The sequence below is a fragment of the Capricornis sumatraensis genome, chromosome 4 (assembly GCF_032405125.1).
Source record: "Capricornis sumatraensis isolate serow.1 chromosome 4, serow.2, whole genome shotgun sequence".
NCBI lineage: Eukaryota > Metazoa > Chordata > Mammalia > Artiodactyla > Bovidae > Capricornis > Capricornis sumatraensis.
Genome location: NC_091072.1, coordinates 113396852 through 113423313, shown reverse-complemented (window position 1 = coordinate 113423313; position 26462 = coordinate 113396852). Strand labels below are relative to the sequence as shown.

The 26462-nt window shown below is 47.0% G+C and overlaps 1 protein-coding gene across 1 annotated transcript in view; it reads left to right on the top strand.

Annotated features, from left to right (window-relative positions):
• NUAK1 (NUAK family kinase 1) overlaps positions 1-26462 on the top strand; it is a 68858-nt gene that overhangs the window by 9577 nt on the left and 32819 nt on the right. The window contains exon 2 of the mRNA XM_068971962.1: positions 21423-21543. Coding sequence (XP_068828063.1) covers positions 21423-21543 — 121 coding nt within the window. The remainder of the gene's footprint in view (positions 1-21422; positions 21544-26462) is intronic.

The following is a 26462-nucleotide window of genomic DNA, read 5'->3' as shown; positions in this document are numbered from 1 at the left end:
AGGGAGGAGGCCCTCTCCCCACAGAAAGGCATGTTTTTGGCAGCCTCATTTAAAAGGCAGAATAGACGCTCATGGTTACTACTCTCTCGTCCTTAAAGATGAAATCACGCCATCAGACTCACCTCTGTGGAGCACTTTATATCCGCCAGGCCTTGGGGTAAGTGTGTTGCCTGCATCGTCTCACTGAATTCCTGGTCATTCTTAGACTCTCCCTCCTCCCACAAGAAAGATGCTATCACAGCCCCCGTTTTACTGCAGAGGGAACTGAAGCCCCCAGGGATGCACTGTCTGTAACAACCTGGGGATGATGGCTGGAATGAAACTCACGTCTGTCTGAGCTCTCGGCTATGACCCTAGATGGCTTCCAAGAAGTAGAAACAGTTGTCAGTTTTCCTTCTGCCTCTCCTAGGTCGCACGTTTAAACATATTTGTGCACGTTTTGGCTGAGCTCTTGTTCTGTTCCAGGCACTGTGTAGGCACTGGGGAGGCCGGGGCAAGGGGACAGAGTACAGCCTCTGCCCCAGAGGAACTCAACCAGCTCTGGGTTCTAGAACATACAGCTACCCTTGTCATTTCTACATCTCCAGCCTCCCAGCCTTTGTGGTGTACACTTAGCCCTCCTGCCCATCTATTGAAGGAGACCCGTTCCCTGTTGTGTGTGTTTTTTCCCCCTTTCTCTCATCTTTTAGAATTTCATCTCTTTGTATCAGATACTTTCACTATATAGCCTTGACTTTCTTGTTATCAATTAGAAGAGATGCCAGCAAACTTTGAGAAGCTCTCAGTGGTCCTTGATGTAACATTCCAGCTTGCCTAGCTCTGGGTAGATTAGAAAGTGAATCTTTCTGCAACTAGCAGAAGCTGTGGGAGGGAAGAGACTGAGCCTCGGGTTGACCTGGTGAGCTCAGAGCCCAGCACGTGGATGTGTTTGAATGGAAAGGCAGGACCGTGATGCACCCGCTCAGGAGAACCTTACTTTGTGTCTTCCTCACAGTTAGTTGATCTCTGTTTCCCAGGGAGAATCAAATGGAATGCTCTGGGAGGGAACCAGTGTGTGAGTGGGCATGCTGGCAGCTGGTGGTATCAATCCTGGAGACGGGAAGAAGTGGAAATCTCCACTGATTCGTAGCCACCTTCTTGAATGTGTAGGAAGGTCCTGAGTGGAAGGACGATGCTTTCCCTAATGATCATAATAGCAGGAAACACGCATTGAATGGTGCATGTGTGCCAGGCACTGTTCTAACCACTTTAGGGGCCTCCTCTCCTTTGAACCTGCATTATTAGTACGTTTGTTTTGCATACCGGGAAGGAAAGTCTTAGAGAAGTCACATGACTTTCGCAGGATCATGGAGCTGGGCTCTAGGGCTGGGCTGTCTGCCTTCAGGCTCCAGGTGGTAATCGCTGGGCTCCATGGCCTCTCACGGGTGTGGATCCTTGGAATCTTCTGCAGCTTCCTGCTTTGGTTCTTCACACACACTTGGGGGCCGGGGGTAGAGTCCCACTGAACCCAGCCAGACTCACTGTTGTCTCCAGGCTTGTGAACATAGCAACTGGAGGAACTTGTTTCTGTGAAGCCAGTTGTTCCATGTCTTACTCCTGGTGCCTGGTTCCGTGTCTGGTGCACAAGAAGAAGGCGGTCCATGTCTGTTGAATGGCTGTGGAGTGTTAGGAGTCTGGGGATGTGGTCAGGAAGCTCGGGGGCTGGTTCCTCCATTGCCACCACGTGAGCTGCTTGACCACGGGAGAGTTATGTCCCTTTTTCTGTACTTCTTCAGCTACTTTCTCTGTGAGATGAGAGTTCTAGGATTGATTTGGACTTCCACTCCAGCCCTGTCCAGATTCTGCAATTGGTGAGTCTTCAGGTCTGGTCTCCAAATTGCTTCAAAGTGGGAGTCACTGAATCCTCCGTTGTTGGTCTTCCTTCCCTGGAAGGCGGGCTCTCCCAGGGCTTGGATTTTCACCAACTTTGTTTCCTGGTATAGCCCAAGTGCCTCACACAGGGCCTGGCAAATCAGTATTGTTGACCTGCCTGCGTGCACGCCTGAATGAATGATTGCAGGTATCTCTCTTGCTGATGAAATCTCAGGATATCAAAAATTCTGTCGCTAAAGCCCAAGAAGAAAATTACGGAGCAAAAGTACCGTTTTCCAGGAAAAACACCCTCTTTATAAAGCCAAGATACAGCCGAGATGGGGACAGTTTATTATCCCTGCTAGCCAAGGGATTAGGGAGGCAGGCAGGATTCCTCGATTTTTCATCATCTGGTGATGCTTTTTGCAAACCACAAAGAAAACAAAACAAAAACAAAAACTCTCTCACCCCTCCCCTCCCCACCCCACTGCCTCCTTTAACTTCAAGCCGAAAAGAGCCCTTGCTGCTTGAAACAGCTCATGAAGGAAGAAATTATAACAAATATTTTGCATTTCTCTGGTGGCGGCACAGTCTGAATTCCTTTCAGTCCTACAATGAGTTCTAATTTTATGAAATGTTTGGATTAGCCACCAATTTTCCGGTGGAATTTAGGAGGCTTGTATTCGTACTTATGCTTGAAGCGGAGAAATCTCATAAAATCCATGCAAGGCCCAGTGGGACGTTGTAGCCAAGGACAAAATGACCGTCAGCGGAATGACGGAATGAGAGAGATCTCTTTGGCAGCTGTGGGCAGGCTTTGGTGGATGATGGTATGATCTTGAACCACGGTCTCTGGGGCTTGGCCGGGCTGCATACCACTTCCAACTGATCATGGCCTATAAAAATTCCAGCCCAAGTACAATGCCTTGTACCTGACCTTGTTCTTTCTATTCCCAGAGCCAGAGAATGTTAGAGCATCTGGTAATTGGGTGAGAGGCATTTGATAACACATGGTGCTTGACCTCCCCTCGCCGACCCCATAGCACTGAGTGCCTTGTGTTATAATTTCCCATTTACTAATCTCTTTCCTCCTCCAGACCTCCACTGTCTCTTGTGGACACATGTGCCTATTAAAATTAACATTCGTTACAATGAAATAAAATTAAAACCTTAAGTTCCTTAAGCCACATGGTAAGTGCTGGATAACCCTATGGGGCTAGTGGCAACCATTGGACAGTGTGGGGAAGATAATTTCCATCATCACAGAAAGTTCTAAAGGATGGTGTTGCTCTAGAGGCTGAGTTTAATGACAGCATGCTCCATCAGCTACCTCGTTTATTAGCTCCATTCATAGCTCTTGTCACCATCTGTAATTACCTCTAAGCAACCTGATTCATCATCTTTTCTGCGTTTCCAGGGTCTAGCACAGTTACCTAGAATATAGTAAGCATGGTGAAGATTTTGAGTAAATGAATGAAGTTGTCTGTCTAATTTAGCATCACTTTGCATGTAGCTGCCATATAGCAGACCTTCAGAACAACTGACTGAATACTTACAGAGTTGTAACCCTTGAGTGGATTCACCTGATACCTGTCCAGCAGGTACTGTATGTCAAGCATACTATGTGCAAGGCTCAAAGGCTGTGATGGTGAGCAAATGGACATGACTCTCTAGTTAAGGAACTTAGCCAGTCTAAGGGCTCTTAGATTTGCAGGGACATGGGAGTCTCTGGGTGTGCCTGTTAAAATGCACCATCCTTCACACCCACCCCAGAGAGCTTGGTCCAGCGGGCTAGGGGGAACTTATGGAGACCTGGGAGTCTTCGGCCATTTAACCAAATACCACAAGGAAGCGTGATGGGGTTGGTCCATGGTGTGGCCTTGGGAAACACAGCAGTGGGAAGCTGTCTGCATTCATCTGAGGATATATCACCCCACTTTCTTCACTCCACACCTTTTGTGATAGCTGGAGCCCCCCTAAAACCCCAGACCTTTACATTGGAGCCATAGTTTGAGATCTCTTTGTCTGTTATTATTCCATGGAGGAATAATAATAATAGCAAACAATTACATAGCAGGAATTGGGTCAGGCAGTAGTCTAAGCTTGTTGAATCACTGACTTAATTCACGGTCCCCCCTAGGAGATGCCCAGCATTATCATCCCCATTTTACAGTGGATAAACTGAGGCACAGAAAATCAAGTCACTGGCCCATGTTTACACTACCTGTAGGTGGAATTGCAACCCTGCAGTGCTGCGAAGCTTCTGCTGTCAGTCACTGGGCCTTGAGCTGCTGCTCCCCGAAAGTCAAATGTGCCTCTGCATCCTCTTCTGCCAGTTTCTCAGAATCAAAGCTCAGGCATATCTATGAAATGCCTGTCTAGGGACTTAACACATGTGGGCCTTAGGAGCTCTGTGGGTCTACAAGTGCCATCCCTGGCTTCAAGGAGCATAATTCGTTCAGACATTCCCTTGGGCTTAAGATGACCCTGCCCTGTGTGGTGCTGGAAGGTGAAAGAGGCTTGCAGCTCATAGAGGAGACAGAGGCAGGGGCAGGGACCTCCCAAGAAAGCGTTGCCCCCAGGTTAGGTTGTCCTCTGGACAGGAAGAGCAAAGCAAATCTTAACAACTAGGTGTTCCCTCATTTTGCTGCTTGTGACTCCATTCTTTACATAGTTTTGCTGTAGAATATGCCTATTTTGGGGCTTCCCCAGTGGCTCAGCAGTGAAGAATTCGCCTGCAATGCAGGAGCCCACAGGAGACGTGGGTTTGATCCCTGGGTGGGGAAGATTCTCTAGAGGAGGACATGGCAACCCACTCTAGTATTTTTTGCCTGGAGAATCCCTTGGACAGAGGAGCCTAGCAGGCTATAGTTCATAGGGTTGAAAAGAGTCAGACATGACTGGAGTGACTTAGCACACAAGCCTGTATCACCCAGTAGGGGTTCTGAGTGTGAGTATTTTTTGTGTGTGATGGGGAGGGGGGATTCAACATAAGGAACGATGTGCCCTTTCCCTCCACCTAGCAAGGCAGGCAACCCCTTAGAGTTGAGAGATGCCAGAACTCCTGACCTTCTTGGGAGAACCTTGAAAGAAGGAGAATAAAGTGAGCTTGGTAGGATAATCACCCTCCATCATTCCATTTCACAGCGACTCTGTCGTGAAGTGACCATTTTCCTTACTTTGCGCTTAGAGAAGTTGATCCTCAGAAAGGGTAACTCATCTGCTCAAGGAAGCAGGGTAGCACCTGAGTTAAAGACTCAGGCACATCTGACCCCACTGTGGGCTCTTCCCCCTACACTGTGGGTTCTCCATCCTGCTGAGCATTAGAATAGCCTAGGGCCCTTTTAGAAGCCCTTGAGGATGGGGCCCAGGCAGCACCATTTTTGAACAGATGCCTCAGTGCATAGCTGAGTCCATGGTGGAGCCTGTTGACGACAGGGGCCCTAGGGTCTGCACTCCTGAAGGTGTCCCCTCCGTGCCTGGTCACGCTAGGACCTTGCCTGCAGCAAGGCCCCCCTGTGTGGCCCCCTTCCTCCAGGGAGGGCTGGCTTGGCCTCAGCCATCCCACTGGACCTGAGCCGGGGACCTTTTGCTCTGTTGCATCAGAGGCTGCCCGTAAATCGGCAGCTGGCTTGTTTTCTTTTTAGGCTTCAATTGTAGCGACCTTTGTGCGTCTGTTTATTTCAGGGAAATAATTCCATCCTGCAGAATCGATTCCCTGAGTGCTACAGAAGTACATTTGGAGGGACTTCTTTTACTGGGGTGACCCGAATTGTCCCCTTTCAAAAGAGGCTACAGCTGTTCCTCGTCTCCCAACCCCCATCTCCCTTTGCCCTCTGACACCGTCCTCTTAACCTTGTATTTGGAAGGTTTTGCTGCAAGATTTTTACTTACACACATTTCTGCATATGGCCTATTTGTTAATGATAATAATTTAAAAAGCAGTTTCATAGCATGTACTGTATGTTGGACAGTATTGGGCATTTTTAATACATTGTCTCATTGCATTTTGCCTTTTCTTGGCAATAATGAGTGTAAACACTTCTGAAATCTGGGGATCTTTATCCTTGAGTGGAGGAAGTTACAGTTGTAGCCTGGCTTGCTGGTGTTTTTTGGAGGATGAGGAGAGGGGGCTTCCCTGGTAGCTCAGGTGGTAAAGAATCAACCTGCAATGTAGGAGACCCCAGTTCGATTCCTAGGTTGGGAAGATCTGCTAGAGAAGGGTTAGGCTTCCCACTCCAGTATTCTTGGGCATCCCTGGTGGTTCAGATGGTAAAGAATCCGCCTGCAGGGCAGGAGGCCTGGGTTCAGTCCCTAAGTTGGGAAGACCCCCTGGAGAAGGGAATGGCTACTTGCTCCAGTATTTTTGCCTGGAGAATCCCATGGACAGAGAAGCCTGGCAGGCTGCAGTCCACGGGGTCACAAAGAGTTGGACATGACTGAGTGACTTTTATTCTTCACTTGCACACACTGGGAGGATGAGGTGTTCCATGGACTATAGAAGCTGCCATATTGGGGCAGTTGGCTTGGCTGGGATGGTGGTCGGTCATTGGCTGATTGAACGGAGGAGAGCAGGAAAAGCAGAAAGCAGCCCAGCAGTCCCTAGGATTCAACCTGCCTTGAGTCCCAATCAAGAAAGTGGAGAATTCTCATTAGTCTGATACATTGGTCAAGTGGAAATACTAAAAAGTTGTAATAGAGGGCTCCAAATATATTTTTTCAGGTAATTGAAACTCATCCGTGTACAAGCCAGTCTTTCAAAAAAAAAATTGTAGCCATTTCTTAAGGAAATCTTTCTCAAGATGTGCACTTCCTTCCTTCTTAAAACAAAGTACCTCGAAGGTAGTTAAACGTTTTCTTGATGTCTTTGGGGGAACTTCTAGACTGTTTCCAGTGCCGTATTTTGGCCTTCCCATGCCTGCTATTCGTAGTTTCTCAATCTGCTCCTTCATTAGCTTCCATGACTTTTTGTGACCCTTTTACATGATAACGTCTTTCTTTCACCTCTAGCAAACATAATGCATGCTCGGTAACTGAAAACTCACAAGGCACAGAAAAGTTAAAGACGAAAGTAAAGCTAGTTGTCCTGCCTTGATCCATCAGTGAGGCTGTCTGTAGTGGCTTCCTAGTTTCATGTTCCCACTTCCCTACAGATTTGCCATGACAAGCTTGTTAAAACTGTGTTAGCAGGAAGACACTGGGCGACCATATTCAGGGGCTCAGTGGATAGATTCTAGGCCATTTCTTGGGGTGGCTTTTCTAAGAGTTTATTTCCCTTCCTCATACAATCTTCAGAGATGAATGGGCCACGAATCTGGAAATGAATCTAGAAATGAATCTAGAGTCTAGAATCATGACAGTGAACCTAGAAAAGTACTGTTTTCTCATGTAATGGAATGAGCCATTTTGTGGGGAGTTGGGCTAGCCAGACTCACTCAGTTTAGTATGTGGGTAAGCTGGTTCTCTTGATTCAGGGTCCACTGCATTTTCCATTTTGTTCACATTTTGCCTGTGTTCCAGATTGTGGGTTAAGGGATAAATGACTTTGGAATATCTGGAAAACTAAAACCAGGAGAAAACCTACCTTCACCGCATTCACCTAGGTTGCTCAAGTGACAGATTTTTTAACTTCTGAAGGAGTAGGAAGCAGGATGCAGGGCTTTCCTGGTGGCTCAGTGATAAATAATCCGCTTGCCAATGCAGGAGACAGATTCGATTCCTGGCCTGGGAGGATCCCACATGCTGTGGAGCAACTAAGCATGCATGCCACAGCTATTGAGCCTGTGCTGTAGAGCCGGGGAACCACAAATGCATGCTGAAGCTTGCATGCCCTAGAACCCGTGCTCTGGCAAAAGGGAAGCCACTGCAAAAGAAATCCGCATACTGCAACTAGAGAGTAGCCTGGGCTTGCTGCAACGAAAGCCTGCACAGCCACGAAGACCCAGCACAGCCAAAAATAAATACATAAATAAATAAATAAAATCAGTTAAAAAAAGAGAAGCAGGATGCAGCCTCCTCTTCAGCATGCCAGACCTACTGTCTTTTTGAACATCAGTCTTAGATTAATACCGAAATGGACGCAGAAACACACTTGAAAGCAACTTGCACCAGTCTCCGTACATAGCTTACATTTTATGACCTGCTTAGAGATGCAGGGCGCATAAATCTCGGGGAGGACGGTCTTATTTACTTGTTCGTGTTTTCTGCAGATGGGGTGTTTGCATCAGAGCCCGGCTGGCCTCAGATGTCAGCTCCAGGATATTTTAGCTGAACTGTATGAGTCCATTAAACAAATGTAAGAGTTTGGGGCAGGGAGGGCTGTGTCTCAAACCAAATGTTTTACATGGAGAACATCTGGGGAATATTGGTATTTGTGTGTACAGTACATCAGAAAGCAGCTTGGCGGGCTTCAGCTGGGATGTTTCTGGCCTGTGGTTGCTGGATTTGACAGTTTTGTTGTAAGGGAATGATTCTTATGAAGTGTTGCCATAAAGGCAAGGCTTGGTCCAGGAAGGGGTGTCCTCGTTTAGCCGTGCACTCAAATTGCTCTGATTAGCTCTCCCGCCAGATCACCCATGGGGAATAGTCCTGAGCTAGTTTTCCCCCAAAGTTTAAATGACAGAAAAAGGAAGCATCGCAGTGCCAGGACTTGGGGGTGTTTCTTCTTTTCCCTGTGGTTCCATTTGGTGACACTTGGAAACAGGTATGTCCCAAGTAGTATTGGATGCACAATTCAGGTACCTCGGTTGAACTTGGGATGTTGCATTGATGACCTGCAGGGACTCGGGGCACTCCTTTCCCCAGTATTTCTTAGTTTCCTTCTTCTGCAAAATAAGTAGCCTGCCTTACGGGTTGTAGAGAGTGCAAAATGAAGTGGATGACATTGTATACATGGCAGTTGTCGTTTAGTCACTAAGTCACGTCCGACTTTTTGTGACCCCATGGATTGTGTAGCCCGCCAGCCTCCTCCGTCCGTTGGGTTATCCTGGCAAGAATGCTGGGGGGAAGGGAGCACAATTCAGTTTATAACAACTGGTAAATATTTTATAGGGGCTTCCCAGGTGGTGTAGTGGTAAGGAATCCCCTGCCAATGCAGGAGACTCGGGTTTGATCCCTAGATTGGGAAGATCCCCTAGAGTAGGAAATGGCAACCCGCTCCAGTATTCTTGCTTGGAAAATTCCATGGACAGAGGAGCCTGGTGGGCTACAGTCCATGGGGTGGCAAAGAGTTGGACACGACTGAGCACATACACACACATATTTTATAGGGGTGAACATCATTTGGCAGAGAATATAGTTGGATTTCCTGTGCCTCTTTTGCAAGATAGATCAAAATGACCTGACTGGACCCCCCTGTCAGCCAGAAAAAAAAGGGCAGAACTCCGTAAAAATTTACTCTGGCTTTATTGGGGTGTGAGAGGAAATTGTAAAAATTAACCTTCCTGGGTCCTCATGATGGTATTTTGACTAGTACCAGTCAAGTGGAGTAGTCAGAGGTCCGTCTTATACTGGAGGTGATGAAGAGTAAGGCTCACGACAAGAGTGTGTGTAAGGGGACAGGGGAGGGTCTCTTTGTTGGGGATGGGAAAATTCATACTCTGAGCATAGTGGGACTCATTTCCGTGTTTAGGAGCACGAGTGAGACTCAGGGGTGGAGATGGGGAGTGAGGCAGGGAAGGGCTTCTCACGAGGCCCTGCCTCTGCACACAGACATCAGTTTCTGCCTGTTATCTCACAAAAGAACCCTTTGGCAGGGACTCAGAGTCCTAGAAAGAGCATCTCCTTGGTCAAACCCTGGGTCATGTGTCTACTCATTGGCACAGGGAATGTGAAGCATCTCGTCTGGTAGTCTCTATAAAACTGTATCCAGTGGGGTAGGGGTGATCCCCAGTGCAAAGTCAGGGTGCTCCTGCTGGTGGAAGGATGAACAGGTGCAGGGCAGGACGGAGCCCACCTGTTCCTTGCCCTCCCCAGGGAATTACAAGCAACCGGAAGGGTCGGTCCGTGGTCTGCTAGACCTTGATCAGTGCCTTATCCAGAGCAGATTTCCCAGAATTGCTTGCTGGAGAATTGACTCGTTGTTGCGTCATTTTAGGGATGCACTTCCCAGACCTTCCTGTCTGATTCTGCCCTTTGTTCAGCTGTGTTGACTGATTCCACAGAGAGCAGCAAGGAACAGCAGTGGTCGTGTTTTTGAAGATGAAATGATTTAAATGAAAAAAAAAATAAGACTTAGGGTGGGGACAAAGCGGTGCAGTGTGGCTTTGGTGGGACCTGTATCTCTAGAGACTCTGATTCAGCTCTTTCTTTTTTTTCTCTAAACATGCACTGAATGCCAGGCCCTGTGCTCCTTGCTTTGTCAGTGCTGGTACCGAATTTCGGAATGTGGTCTTTGGGTTTGGTGAGACCCAGCTCTCCTATTCATTAGTCGTGTGCCCTAGGGCAAGTTATTCACCTCCCTCAGACTCCGTTTAAATTCATCAAGCAAGCAGAAATAATGTTTTAGCAAGACTTTAATGAGTGAGCGAGCGGTGGAGAGGTTTAACAGAGTGGTGCCCAGTGCCTGGCACACAATAAGGGCTTGATAACTGGTGATTATTATGATTACCATTAGCTGTTGTTGTGAATTCTCTTCCAGCCCTTCTGGAGTGGGCACTATTACCACTCCATTTTAAAGACGAGGAATTTCAGGCTCAATAATTTGGGGATAAGTAGGGATTTAACACTTGAGAGTTCAGCAAGTTCGGAGAAGAGTCAGTGACAGGAAGCTGGGGGCTAGGTTGGGTGGAATAAGATGCCCTGTTATTGTTTTAGGGTTTTATAAAGGTCTTTCTGATATGCGGGGGGTCATTTCAGACACAGCTTTTTGGCATATACAAAACACCAGCCACCTTCTAGGCACTGGAGACTTTGCAGTGAATAAAAGAGAAACGGTCTGTGTGTGAGTGAAAGCTACAAGTAATGGTGACTCAGGTTATGCAAGGGGGCCTGTGCGAGTGTCGTGGGGGTGCATCCCTGTGATGAGGCCCCTGGATGTGGAGGAGGTGGTCAGCTGGAGAAGTTAGTTGCAGACAGTAGGGCCTGGAGGGATCTGGGCAGAGGAAATGACAAGCACAAATGTCCAGGGCCGTGGACACACAGGCTGCTCCCTGAGTCCCTGTGGAGACCAACAGACCCTGCCCCATTGTCCCCACGGGTGGGAGCTGAGTGATGGCTGTTGGGTGAGGGTCACGGAGGCAACCGGCCTGATGTGGTGGCAGACACAAGGGGACTGAGCTTGCTCCTTGAGAGTCGGGCTGTCAGTGCTGGGTGGGGTCTGTGTGTTTGTAGCTGGAGGTCCCGCTGTGACAGCATCCCTGGAAGGATGGTAGGGTGGTAATTAGGGAGCTGACAGCATCCAGATGGACTGTGGGGGTGTTTGTGGGGGGCTGTGGAGCAGGGACCAGCCTGTGAACTCTCTGGCAAATGGACACTGAGAGCCGCTGAGAGCTTCCTCAAAAAGAAGCTGCTGCTTCTGAGGAGATGATGAGTGAGGCCTCTGGGGGGACCGACGGCAGCTCATCCTCTTGTTCCTTCCTGTCTGCTCTGTCTGTGCACCCTAATTGCTATACATCCCTTTTCAGACAAGGGGGATTGAGTTAGGATAAAAATTACTTCTGAAGACTCCCTTCTTCCACTTGTCTGTGAAATCACCCATGGAAAAAATGTAGAGCTTAAAGTCTTGCCCTTTCATTTGTGTATGTGTGTGTTATGTGTACCCTACCATCTTAAGACATTAAGAATTTCTTTTCTTTCTTCTGTTCACCTGGATCAGCCAAACTCACTTAGCTAATTTCCTCTCCCTTTGGAAAACTAATGTTGTTTTTTAGGTCTTTTGTGTCCCTTTTTCATTGGTTCCCGAGGTCAGTGATCCAGTGGGAGTCTGAAGTTAATATTTAAAAGAAGTGTTTTCAGTGAATTAAGAAAAAATGGGATAAGAACCTCCCAGATATGTCTACTCATGTGTGATATCAAATCAGGCTTCAGGAATTGGAGCAAGGTTTGGACTGGGTTGGATTGCAAACAGCGTCCTTAGCATGTCTGTGTGAGGACAGCTCCCTGGCATCAAATGGAATGAAATCATGTGTCGTGCTGTGAAACGGGTCCTAATTTGCCAGCACACTTACGAGTGGCTGTCGCTGCCCCACCCCCCCCATCTCAATTTATTAATAAAAGGAACTTCGTTGTGCTGGGGCCTGCTTTACATGTAAATGTTAATTTAAACCCCTTAAAAATTTTTTATTTTTAATTGGAGGATAATTGATTTACAACGTTGTGTTGGTTTCTGCCATACAACATGAATCAGCCATATTTATACATAGGTCCCCTCCTTCTTACACCTCCTTCCCATCCCACCCCACCCTGCCCCTCTAGGTTGTCTCAGAGCACTGTATTGAGCTCCCTAGGTTATCCAGCACCTTCCCATTAGCTATCTGTCTTACATATGGTAAGACATATGTTTCAATGCTACTCTCTCAATTACTCCCACACTCTCGTTTCCCCACTGTGCCCACAAGTCTGTTCTCTATGCGTCTGTATTCCTGCCCTGCAAATGGGTTCATCAGTATATTTTTTTCTAGATGCCATGTATGTGCATTAATATATGGTATTTTGGGGGTGGCAGTTTCATTTCTGAAGCTAGCTGTGGTTTGGAATTTGTTAGGAATCCTCACCCTAGGTGTGTTATATCCCAGACTAGAGAGGAACTGAGGACCCTTGTTGCCATTCCAGCTGCTGTTAACTTCGTGAACTTGGATCTGTACTTTAACCTCCCTGGGACTCAGTTTCCTCAGCTGTAAAACAAGAGGGTTGGCATAGAACATTCTGGGGTCCTTGCAGCTCAGACATCTGCTGGCAGTAATGATACTGGCTGTGCCAGTATTTGCAAGATGTGATCTGATCTGATCCCTACAGCCACCTTGTGGGGTTGGTGCTCTGTCACGTCCCTTACAGACAAGGTAACTGAGGCTGTGACATGGTGGCCCGAGGACCTCCCTGTGAAGGGGGGGCTCCTGGGCCATGTTCCTGTGACTGATGACAGGGCTGAGGGGCTGAGGCTCGCTTTCTTAGCAGGGCTGCTGGCTGGGGCTCTGCTGGGCTTGGAGCTGGATGAATCAGAGTTGCACAACCCTAAGCTTATTCAAGCTGTGGTGTAAACAGTGTCAGAGTGATCAGATGCTACTGCTTGAGGCTGTCCTACTTAGAAGTAACCTCAGCCCTCTGGTCTGGTCTGTCCTTTCCCCAGAACGATTGAAACCTGGAGCAAGAGCTGCTGCCCTTTAGATTTCCAAGTTGCTGTTGTATTTTATTTCTGAGTTGCTGTGGCATCTCACTTTCAGTGTGAGTCCCCAGATAAACCCTGTGGTCCCAGCCTCACATTTTCCGTCTTTTTGCGACTCTGGTGTTGCCTTTGTGGCATCTCTTCTGCTACCAGAAGCCCTTTCCTGCAAGGAGCCCTGGGGTTGTTTCTTAGAGATTTCCAGCAGATCCCAGTAAGAGGGGGTTCCTCACAGCCCCAGCCAGACCCTCTCTCACAGAGCAGGCAGGACTGGGGGCGGGGCTCCAGAGCTCATTTGCTCTTTCTTCCTCCAGACACATTTACTTTGATCCGGTGCAGGAGCTCCAGGTGGCCTGCAAAGCCGTAAGTAACCCATGAGCAGCCAGCGTCTGTGGTCTCCGGGCATCCACAGGCCTGCCTTGGGTTAGGACAGGCCCCAGATGTCCAGATGACCCAGATGTCCTCTGGGAACAAACCTTCCTTTTCCCAGGGGCAAATTCATTCAGGTCACTGAGTCTCCTCAAGGAAGTAACTTGCTTTAAATTCCTTTCTTTATAGATAGGCAGTTCATGAATTTCCCTGAATTATCTAGCTTTTTAAAATTATCTAGTTTTTTGGCTGCAAGGTATTTTCTTTTTTCTTTTGTTTTGACTCAAGCTCTATCTAATTCATTTTTATGTATTTATTTTTTATTTTTGGGTGTACTGTTTTTATTTTAGTTCTCTGTGTGTATGTGGTTGGTTGTGTCCAACTCTTTGTGACCCTGTAGACCATAGCCCGCCAGGCTCCTCTGTCCATGGGATTATCCAGGCAAGAATACTGGAGCGGGTTGCCATTTCCTATTCCAGGGGATCTTCCTGACCCAGGGATCAAACCTATGTCTCTTCTGTCTCCTGATTGCAGCTAGATTCTTTACCACTGCGCCACCTGGGAAGCCCTATAGTTCCCTGACCAGGGATCAAACCCATGCTCCCTGCTTTGGGAGGGTGAAGTCTTAACCACTGGACTACCAGAGAAGTCCCCTGCATGGTTTAAATTACGGAATGAGTGCCCTTCTAGCCACATTGGTTGCGGTTTAAGGTGGTGGGTCTCAGACATCACTGTTGTAGGATCACCTGGGTGCCTACAATTTGCCCTCACGCTCGAATTCAGTAGGTCTGGTGCGGGCCCTGGAGTTCGCATTTGAACAATCAGCATCCCCCTTCCTCCCCACCAGGGGATCTGATGCGGGTGGTATGCCGACCAACCTTTGGCAAAGTGCAGTCCCCTGGAATCTAACTGTGCCCTGGGGGCAGGCTCGTGGCTCACTTTGGCATTGCTGCTGGCACTAACTTTCCATCGGTGGCTCTTTTGGTTTCTACCTGGTCAGCCCTGGCCACTGTCTCCTGTTTACAAACCTCAGTGCCATATAGGGAGTGTAAATCTGCCCTTAGTTTCTTAGTCATTAATTCCACTTCCCTTGCAGCATTGCCACGTGTAATGATGACATGCTCCACTCAACCCTTGAAGGGGCGGGCGTGGAACCAGGGATGGCTATACAAGTAGATAGAAATGTCCCCGGGCCCTCTGAGGTTCTCCTAGGTGGGCCCTGGCCTGGTCAAATCAAAGTCTGGTTTGCCATTTTAGTTCTGGAGATAGAACACATTTTTCATGGCAGGAGAAAAAAAAATCAGTGTCATCTAAGGAAACAGCATCTTTTATGGGGAATTTTGATAAATTGAAGATTGAGAGTGATTTACTTAGGATTATATTTTCATAACCTCTTGCACAATTAAAGGGCTGGTGGCAGCAAATGGTAGGATGCTTTTCTTTGAAGAAAAAGCTCTTTCTTACACATGCCGTGCTCCCTGGCATCAGGATGCCTCTTCTCGGAGCCTGTTGATACAACTCTTGGCTTCCAACCTGCTTCTGTCTGAAAAAACATCCGTGTATCGACATGAATCAACAGGCCAGAGAGGAAGAGACCCACAGGCCCTGCAGCGGAGCTGGCTCGCGTCCCTGCGGGGCTGGTTGCATCACGGCAACTTGCAGGAGTGAGTGTTGTCTTGAGTTGGCCCAGCTCCTCACAAAATGCTGGGGGTCATCTAATGAATCAGGGGCTTTGGCTAGAAGGTGGTCTCCTGGCTGGCATCACCATGGTCACAGCTGAACATAGCCTTTCTGAATGGGAGTTCTTTGGTGATCCTGGGGAACTTTGGACCCATGGGTCCCACGAGGAGCTGTGCCTGGCCTTGAACTCTGACCATCAGCCAGACCAGGGCAGGAACCCCTACCTCTGCTGGCCTCCAGCTTGACTTGGCTAACCATTCCCACTGCTAGTGGCCTCTGGGCCCCTTGGTAAGAAAAGATCCCCCAAGCTACCTCTGATGCAGTGCCCTGCAGCTCCTGTGGAATGTGGCCAGGTGTGAGATCATACCTATGAATGGCAGGGAAGTGGCCAGCTCCTGTTGCTGGAACAGAACTCAAACTTGTTCTCACTAAGTGAGACTAATGCCATATTTATGGCCCCATTTCTTCCCTGCTGCTTGGTCCCCTAGTCCTGCCTCCCCGGGACCTCACATGGGACCCCATACAAAAACTTCATCCGCTTGGAGGATGCTCTTCACACTGGGCTTTGGAGATTCTTTGGGATCTTCGGAGTAATTCTCTCACCTGCCATGTTTGCTGTCCACCCCAACTTTATCCATAACCTCAAGAATCAGCAGCTTCTGGGCTCAGCCAGCCTGGGTTCAAATCTTCACTCTGTCTTTTATAGGCTGTGGGATTTAAGGCAGTATTTATGTTCTTGGTGACTTGGTGGCTTTGTACAGTTGGGGATTAGGATTGTAGTTAGGATTAAATGAGATACGGTCCATTGGCATCTGGTTAACACATTATAAATATTAGCTGTTGTTGTTATTAGGAATATTTCAACTGTTTTAAGAATGTTGGTAACGTTAAGGCTCAAGACAAAGTGTTAAGATCTTGCTCCTCAAAGTATGGTCCCTGGGCTGACATCACTGGCTCATTAACTGGGAGCTTGCTAGAAATCCAGAATCCCCGGCTCCATCTTAGACCTTTGGATTCAAAATCTTCACTTTTGATGCAAAACCCAGGACCCCTTTGACAGATACTGTTCTAGAACCCTCTCCTCAGACTGATATGTGTCAATCAATGAGCATCATGGGAGGAGGCTGTGGAGGGTGGAGGGTAGTGATTCTCTTGGTTAGAGGCTCAAATATGCAGTCTGCCTGGGATTTCCCCCGCTCTTCAAAGCAGGCCAGGAAGATGGCTGGCTGCCCTGCTCTTTTGTAGGCAGGCAGGCTGGATATAAATTTTCACCTATTCTTGCCTCAGTACAAATATGGGGAAGGGGAGGATGTGTGTGGGAGGAATCTGCAGGGGGAAAGTCTATATGATGATATATATACTGTGCGCTTGTCACGCCTTTAATGTGGCCCAGGGCCCTGTATCACTGTATTGTCCTGTCAGGAGCTTGTCAGACCTTGTCACTGCCATTCAGTGAATACCTGAGTACTAGTCACTTTACTTACAGTATTTCCCCTGCTTATAACAGCCCCAAGAGTTAGGACTTGCTGACTCCATTTTACAGATGAGGAAACTGAGACCTGTGACATATGGGTTCACCTGAGGTCAACCAGTCAGCAAAAGCCTGAGCTTTCATCATACTGCTTTGCTCTGCATAGCCCTTCCTACATCCCTGAGCTCTTAACATTCACAATAGCCACTGTGGAAAAGTGGGGTGGTTTTGGGTGATTATTCAAAAAAGCAGAAATGAACGCTGCAGAGGAGAAGGCTGTTACATTAAACAAGGGATCAGAGTTGGCTGGGCTATTTGCCTCTTAAACAGGCAGGTACCACGGGGCAGAATTTGCAGGTCCACAGCCAGAAGGTTTAATCATTAAACGATAAGGTGGCCTTATTTAAAAGCAGACCATTTTATAAGGCGCACGATGCTGTCTAGACTTGGGAACACTTAGGAAAGGGGCTGGGCTATGTGTTGGGCTTAAACACCTGGGTTCCCAGCTTCAGTGAAATCTCTCCAACTCCTGCAGGAACAAACTGAACCTTTTTTTTTGGAGGGTTTATGATTTCAGACGTTTGGTAGTCTTTTCCTGCTGGGCCCTTTCCTTCTGTTTCTTTGTAGATATGGGTATGTGTGTTAGTTGCTCAGTTGTGTCTGACTGTTTGCGACCCCATGGACTGTAGTCCATCAGGCTCCCCTCTCTGTCCATGGGATTCTCCAGGCAAGAATACTGGAGTGAGATGCCATTTCCTACTCTCAGGGATCTTCCCAACCTGGGGATCAAACCCGCATCTCCCGCATTGCGGGCAGATTCTTCACTGTTTGAGCCACCTGGGAGATATGGGTGAGGGTTGAGGAAAACTGGAGAGGAGGTTTGCTCCGTAACATCGTGTATCTGCGGGTGTCTTTGGCCATGAGGGTAATCATGTAATTACTTGTGTGATTTTTGCTTATTGCCTTTGTCCTCTCATCCCCCACTCCCCAAGGGCTGGGGCAGAATCACTTTGCATCATGACATCTCAGCACTCTGCTCGGTCCCAGGTGGGCACTCAAAAGGATTAAGTCCACGAACAGTCAAAATCCAGAAAGGCTCAAGTGGATGCCATGAGTCAGACTTCTGTCTCTAAGTGGGAACATTCGATTCCCATATTCACCTGGCAGCCACTGAAAGAAGAAGGGGGAAAATGGCCCTGAGGCTGTGTTTTGGATTCCAGTTGTTCCTCCTCCTGTCTGGTCTCAGACTCAGGAGCCATGATGCTCCCATGAACCCAGCTGCTCTGAGTTTCTGGAAGTTTCTGCTGAGGGTACAATTTAAAGACCCAGGAGAGAAATTCTCGTTCACTTAACGCACTGTGAGAACAAAGGGGGGTCCCCATTCCCTAAACCTTCTCCTGCTGCCCCATGAGGTAGCAGGAGGAATTAAGTTTGTTCCCAGCGTGGAGGGTAAGGAAGGAAGGCTCTATTTATGGGGCGTTCTCCCCGCCTTAAACATACGTTGAGCTCTTATCCTGGGCCAGGTATGTTCTGAGCCATTTATTTAATCTTCATAAGGACCTGTGAGACAGGTGCTGTATTTTCCTGCCTGACAGATGAAGAAACAAGTGCACAGAGAGGTTTTGCCACCTGCTACAGGTCACACAGCTGGCACGTGGTTTCAGCCTGGACTCAAAGCCATGTTCATAGCCCATCCTGCCATACTGCTTCACCGTGTGCTGCCCTCCGTTTATACCCTTCCACTCCACAAAGGAGGCACTATGTTACGTTATAGGAGCAGCATTTATGAGCTCATTCTCCTCTTTCAACAACTCTGCAAAAACGTGACAACCGTTCTGAGCTCTCTGGGTTTCCTCTGGAAGCATCTTGGTAGCTGGATTTGGCTTCCGGCTGAATATGCAGCAGGCTAATTTCATATTGTGCGGGAAGGGAGTGAGAGAGTAGGGGAGGAGTGGCCTAAGCAGCTGGAGGGACAGGGAAGGTCTCCCTAAGGAACCATGGAGCTGAAGCCTGAACATTAAGGATGTAAAGAACCATGGTCTGATGTCTGTACCATATATTAAGTGCCTCTTGAATGCCTGCTATTATTCTTATCCTTATTGCTCTCATGGTTGGCCAGTAATTGGATCTGTGACCTTGGGTGAGTCATCACACCGCTCTTGGGAGTTGAACTGAATGTCTTCCCTCTGTCCTTGACAGTTGCATGGTTCCAAGTGATTTCTAGCATTTGTCTCCGACTATGCCTTTGACATAGGGGCAGAATGAGCCCTCTTTTACACTTTCAATAGAAGACTCATTGTCAGATAAGGGAAGCTTTTGTAGAGGGACAGCCAATGGCTGTTAACATATATGGAGCCCTTTTAGTTTTCTCAGTGCTGGAGTGGGGTTTGCTAAAATGTGGGCACTTTCCTTTCCACACTGGGCTGGAAGCATACGCCTGGCAGATATGCCGTGGGACCGTTGGCCTCTCACTGGACTGTTGGGGAGATTGACAGATGGGATTATTTTCTTACCCCCGAGAATGTCACTACCCTTGCCTGACCCTGAATGGTGAAAGAATTTATTTCTATTGTCATTTGACAATAGGGCCTCCTCAAGGCCAAGTTCAGCCTGCTCCATAATCACAGGGGTGGTTTCTCCCCTCAGCCCATCTTTAGTTCATAGAGGAATGCAGGAGTTGGTCCAAGAGCCACCCACATCCTCCCTGGCCTGTGTGTGTTCACTGTCGGCTTCCTTCAGAGCAGGCTCCCAGGATTGCAGGCCCCGCTCAGATAAAATAAAGCCTTCCAGTCATGTCTTTACATTTGACGTAAGCAAAGGCAGGCTTTTCTTTCTGTGTCCTGAATGGGGCTGAGGTGAGGGCCCGGGTGAGCTCGGGGGGCTGACACCCTGGTGAAAGGGGGCCTTGAAGCTGGAAGCTCATTCATCTCTGTGCAGCCTCTTTGTCTCCAGCCGTGTGGTACACCCACAGTGTAGGGCAGATGCTGCCTGCCCCTGGGTTTACAGCCGGGCATCATGTATTTCTGCACTGCTTTCCCCATTCCTCGATTGCCCACGTAGGTAGGATGCAAAGAAATCCTAAGCCATCAACCTAACGTTCCTGTCTTGGTGGTGACGTTCGACTGGAATGGTCCCTCCTTTTGTGCTTCAGTGCAACTGTCACTTCCCTGGTCTGGCTTCTCCGCCATCCAGTAGCATCAGCCCCTCCCCGTTGTCCACTCTCCTTCTCTCCTTCTCCCTTTCCTTCCCTCTCCCTGCCTGCCCATGCTCAGGGTTTTCGTAGGCCTACCATGCACCCGGCCTGTTGCTAAGCTCTGGAGCTAAAGCAGTGAATGAGATCCCCACTAGTGTAGTAGTGACACCAATATGGATTTAACAACACCTGGGGAAAGTTCTGCAAAAGAGAAATCCGGGGACCTGCTGGTTGATTTAACCAACACATAGCAAAATCAAGAATAATGAGAGTTTCCTAGTTCTCTTGGACTGGTTGTATTTTATGGAAGCATCTCCAAGTCTAGGGCTGCATGGGTATCTGCTGCAAGTCGGAAGTTGCAAATGTTCACAGAGATGAGTGCATTCCTGGGGAGACCGCCCCTGCTTGACTCTGAGATAGGCGAGGTGTGACCCTGGGTGGCTGCTAACAAGGACTTTTTCTCCAGAGTGCTTTGTGCCTTTGCAATCCGAGGGGTGGTTTTACTTCCTTTCCTCCAAGAAAGAGTGCTAAGTTGAGGGTTGAGGTCACAAGAGGACCAGTTTGGAGGGAACCAAGCAGGCTTTCAGAGCTGGCAGCAAAACCCTTGGCGAGCTTTCCCTCTTACCTAACCCACCTTCCCCACCCCAAACAAAGTAGTTTTTGCCCCCTTTAGAGCCAGGGCAGATGCAGTTATCAACCAACTTGTTTATGAGCAGAGAATCCATTGGCAAACATAGTTTTTCCCTATAAGATTCGCATTGTCATTTAATTTTAAAAAAATTAAAAAAAAATTTTTTTTATTTCTGTGATTCTTTTGAGTAAGTGCTCTGTGTCATGGCCCTGGGAATTCTCTACAGTTTGGATTTGCAGACGACATTGGCATGGAGCTTTGGGATCAACCGGGGCCAGGCAGGGAGTCTAGCTTTGTTTTCTTGGATTTATTCTGATTTTTTTCTTTAGCAGAGCCTTTTGGTCATATCACATGCTATCAAAGGTGCCTTAGTGAGAGGAAGGATGTAGAGAGGATTTGGCTTCTGAGCAATTGCATTAGCACAGCAAAGGCTAAAGTCTTAAAATCCAAGCTTTAATCAGAACTGGCCTCCAGACAGGCCATGCAATAAAGCCTTTTCTGTCCATCACTGTGGCAGCTGCACGGTGGGGCCGACTGATGCTAATTTCATCTCTTGGTGTTAGTCACCCACCTCCTGTACACCAAGCTCTCCTTTTTTCTTTTTTTTTTTCTTCAAAAAGGATCAGGATTCCTAGAGTAAATGGATCTGGCCCTGTTGAAGGAGGCTTTTGCTTTGTGGGGGGAAAATACCATCCCGAACCGAGGCTGTTAAAACCTGATGTTTTCTGTTGTCTGGAGAAGGGTGTTTTTGCTATGAATGAAAGACATGATAGGGGTATTTCAAAGTTTTGTTTTGGTTATTGTCAGTTCTGCCAACAAGTAACATCTGTATTTATTTTCTAAACTCTCCCAATGGCTGATTTGCATCTGTTTAGGTCTCTGAGTAACATTTCATTTCCTGACTTTATAGGTGGCTATAAAATCCATTCGTAAGGACAAAATTAAGGATGAACAAGACATGGTTCACATCAGACGAGAGATTGAGATCATGTCATCCCTCAGCCATCCTCATATCATCAGTATTTATGAAGGTCAGTGATTTTTTTTTCACCCCCGTATCAGTGACCATTTCTCATACCATGGGGCCTGCCAAGATTTTTAGGTAATTGCCCTTCTGGGCAGGAGCCAAGTATTTTTCCTCATGATGCAAAAATAGCCTGGTGTTATCTCTTATTTGGTTACCTTGAATGCAACCAGACACACGTAGCACAGTGTACTTTGGTCATAAAATAGCTCTGGCTGATGCCTTCTTCCATCTTCCCAGTTTCTTCGCAGTTGCTAAGCAACCCACCTTATTGAAAGCCAGTATGTGAGACACCCATGGTTTCTGGAAAAATGGCAGTTTTCTGGGTGGCCAAGTAACGGTGGATGTGTTGTAAATGTCATCCCCCAAAGCTGACGCTTCAGGGGTGGTGTCATTAGTTATTGAAAGTTAGCCTTTTTGAGTTGGGAATTTCCAACCGGTCCAAGAAATACCAAGAAAGAAGAGGGATCAGTTGGTGTGACAGATATTTTACAAATAGAACGTACGTTGTTGGTGTTTGGTGAAACATGGGGAGGGAAAAAGCTTATATATGTGCTCATGCTTCACTTCTGTGGCCCTTCGCAGGAAGAAATAAACGTCTCACATTAGAAAAAATAGCCTTTAAAAAATTATAAAAGCAACGTGTGTTTATTGCAAAAATGATCGAAGTATAACTGTTAAAATTAACATAATTATTAGTTTGATAAATAGCTCTGTATCCATATTTAGATTTTTATCTACTTCTCTGTACATGTATGTGTTTTTTTAATCCAAAATTAAATCATACTGTTTATACTGGGTTTTAGCTTTATTGTTTTTCATTTTTTATATCATATATCACTTCCTATGTGGATAAATATTCCCCTATAAGGACATTTTTGAAAGGCTTTGTAGTATTCCATTTATGGGCATACCATAATTTATTGGCTCTATCATCTCCTTTTGTCAAATATATAAATTGTTTCACATTTCTGGTTATAATAAACAGGGCTTTTAATGACTTTCCTTGCAGATCACTTTTTACATTCATTTCTGATTATTTTCTTATGAAATAGTCCTAGTCCTGGACTTACTGAGTCAAAACAGTTCTACAGAATATTTTAAATATATGATTCAGAAAAATAAACCTATTTTTAGTTTCTGGTCTGTTCATCATAATTTATACAGTAAGGGCTAAGAGGAAACCAGATGGTAACCCTAAAGTTTTTCTGATATTTCAAATTTTCCTTCTTCTGTTTCCCTGTTGATTTTTGCTATTGTTCCCCATCACCCCACCACCCCCACCCTGGTATTTCTGTTTTTGCTCCTCATCTAGAAGTAAGTGCTGGTAATATCTTTTATCTTGATTTTTCTAAAGCTCATTTTTGGGGGCCCTTGGGGATAGGGTTTTAGGGGAAATTTATATTTATTCAGTCATTTATTCATTCCACAAACATCTCTTGCAGTGAGTCTCTGATTTCAGCCCCTGGACCAGTAGCAGCAACATAAATTGGGTTTGTTAGAAATGTAAGAGTCCTAGGGCCTGCTGCAGATATGTAAATAACATATTCTGGGACCATAGAGACCTAAGCTTAGAAGTTTTCATGGAAACATATGGCAGCCAGGCTGGGCCTTGAAGGGAGTTTTTTCTTGAGGAAGAGTTGTGAGCCTGTGTGTGTGCTCAGTCGTGTCCCACTCTTTGCGACCCCATGGATTGTAGCCCACCAGGCTCCTTTGTCCATGGCATTCTCCAGGCAAGAACTGGAGTGGGTTCCCGTTTCCTCCTCCAGGGGATCTTCCCTACCCAGGGATCAAATCCACATCTCTGTGTCTCCTGCATTAGCAGGCAGATTCTTTATCACTGTGCCACCAGGGAAGCCCGAGGAAGAGCTGACAAAAGAAGAATTCCAGGCTGAGTGGAATTTCCAGAAGTGAGAAGTGAGTCGAGATACAAAATGCAGGATGAAAGTGAATTTTATTAAATGTGGAGTGTTTTTGCCCAGTGTGGCCCAATTGCCATGGAAACATGGAAACCTGAAGGCCACTGTGCATGGCATGGACCAGTGTGGGTCACGTGTTCTGTGCGCACTTCTGTGTTTGAGATTTTTTGGCTTAGAGCTTGAAGGCTTCTTTGCCGGAAAGGCAGAGAGAGTTTTAATTCAGCATGAAGTTTCCAGTTCTTTATTTGGAACAGTTTGCGGTCACAGAAATCTGGCATCAAGAAGCCTGCTTCTTCATTAGCATCATGCCCACCTTGGCCTTGGGAATTCTTCAGGCTGAATGGGAAACAGGAGTCTATCTACTTCCTAAAGGAAGGCCAGAGATGAACCTCAATGGAATAATATACTATTATCAAGGTCAAAATGGCCTTAGTTCAGCCCTTGCTGGTGGCTTCCAGAAGAGAAGCCTTTGCTTGTAACTTTAAAAAAGGGTATCTGCATGAATTAAAGTTCTTTGGGTGACTAGAAAGAATTTCTACCAAGGCCTCAGGCGAGAGCTTGGGCTTCAGTTTCTAAAACCCTTTGAACTGGTCTAGGGAGTCAAGGAAGAGCTTGAGGTACACTAGACGTGAGACTTTGGGCAGGATGGTTGGCTTTGCAGTGCCTCATAAAATGGGGATAGCCATTCTACTCCTCCTAGGGTTTGGCAGCAGGATTAAATGAGATGATACATATACAGGTAGGTTCCAAAAGGTCATTGATGTGAAGTCTATGTCAGCTTCATCCCAAGTGGTTCTTAATGTGTGGTCTATTGACAAGGGTGTTTCAGGAGTGAGCAGCAGGGGTCTGTAAATCCTCTGGAATAGTATATAAATATATTGTCTAAAACAGAAGTCACTAGTCATAGATGGATATTTAAATTAAAATTAATTGGAATAAATAAAAAATACTGTTGCTCTGTCACATTAGCCACATTTCAAGTGGCTCAGCAGCCACTAGTGGTTCGTGACTGCCACACTGGACAGCATAGATAAAGAGCATTTTCATTATTGCAGGATGGGACTGTGTTGGTATATAATGTTTTATGTGTTAAGTTCATGAGTTATTTTTCTCTAGGTAGGGGGTGAATGCATAGCTTTCATCAGACTCTCAGAAGGATGAACTGTACAGTCCATGGAATTCTCCAGGCCAGAATACTGGAGTGGGTCGCCGTTCCTTTCTCCAGATCTTCCCAACCCAGGCATTGAACCTAGGTCTCCCACATTGCAGGCAGATTCTATACTGTCTGAGCCACCAGGGAAGCCCTTCCTGACCTCAAATAGATTAAAAAGAACTATATTGCCTTTAAGTGTTTTGTGACCGGCCGTGTACCTTACAAATAAAAGGTATTGTTTTAATCCAGAGAACGCCCAGGAATTTAAATATGCCTTTTTTTTTTTCTTTTAATTTCTTGGAGATCTCCAGTTTCTGTTCTGTTCTCTTTCCTTTCTCCCACGCAAGTTCTTTTTCTCCCACATCCACACTAAATAACTGTGGAGGAGGTCAGCTCCCCTCCCTTCCCAAGGGGTTAGGAACAGGTGATCCCCAAAGTGTGATTCCAGCTGTGACCCTCCACCTGTGACCCCAGAGTCTCCAGGTCTTGTGACTTTATCTGTCCCCTGTCCAGGACTTGAGAACGCAGCGCCCAGAGTGAGGACATCCTGATGTTATCTGTAGAATGCTGCCTTGTGCACAGAGCTCTCCTATACCTACTCTCGTTTGATCCCTGCAGCCTACCCAGGAGGTAATCAGCCCAGGTGTTCCCATTTTGTGGTTGTAGAACCTGAGGCAGGTTCATGACTTGCTGGGTGTGTTGGCTTGCCAGGGCTGCTACCACAGACTGGGTGGCTTAAACAATAGAAATTTATTATGGATTTGGAGGCTGAAAGTCCAAGACCAGGGTGTGGGTAGAGTTGGTTTCTTCTAAGGCCTGTCTCCTTGGCTTGTAGATGGCTGTCTTCTCTGTGTATCTTCACATCTGTATGTATCTGTATCCAAATTTCTCCTTCTTAGAAGGTCACTAGTCATTTTCGCAACCCCACCGATTGTAGCCTGCCAGGCTTCTCTGTCCATGGGATTTCCCAGGCAAGAATACTGGAGTGGGGTGCCATTGACTCCTCCAGGGGACCTTCCCCCAGGGATTGAACTCATATCCTGCACTGGCAGACTGATTCTTTACCACTGAGTCACCAAGGAAGCCCATTTTGGATCAGGGTCCACCGTAATGACCTCATTTTAACTTAATCACTTCTTTAAAGACTCCAAATAGGGTTGTATTCTGAAGAACTAGACTTTGACATATGAACTTTTTCGGGGGGGATATTCAGCTTATACCTGGAAGAGGGCCTTGCAACCCACTCCAGTATTCTTTCCTGGAGACTCCCCATGGACAGAAGAGCTTTGCGGGCTATAGTCCATGGGGTTGCCAAGAGTTGGACACGACTGAACAGGTAAGCACAGCACATTCAGCTTGTAATATTGAGTGTGCTGAGCAGTTGATGGCTCTAGCACAAAGTTCTTCTTACTGCATCTGTTTTTTTCCTCTGCCAGTCCTCAGCCCTGGACCTCTGGCCTCATGTCATATTTTGCTGGTTCTGCAGCCCACCACTGTGTTCCAGGCATCCCGCTCAGCCTGGCCTTTTCCCCCCTCTTTTGAACCTTGGAGCATGGCAGGGGCAATGTGGTGACAGCAGTGAGGATGAAACCCGAGTTTATCAGTTAATACACTGGTCTCTCTGTAGCTCACAGAGTGAAAGGGGAACCTTCTTCTTGACAGCTGATTGTTTGATGAGCCAATCAGAAGCCTTAGCTTAGTGCTGAGATGCATTAATTTTGGGGGTGAAAAATCAGTGCCCAAGCATCTAAGTGGCTGTTGGGACATTAGCCAAGTGAACTTTACAATTTCTTCTTAAACAAAGACCTTTGTGATTAAAAACACACACACACACACAAACATACACACCAGACA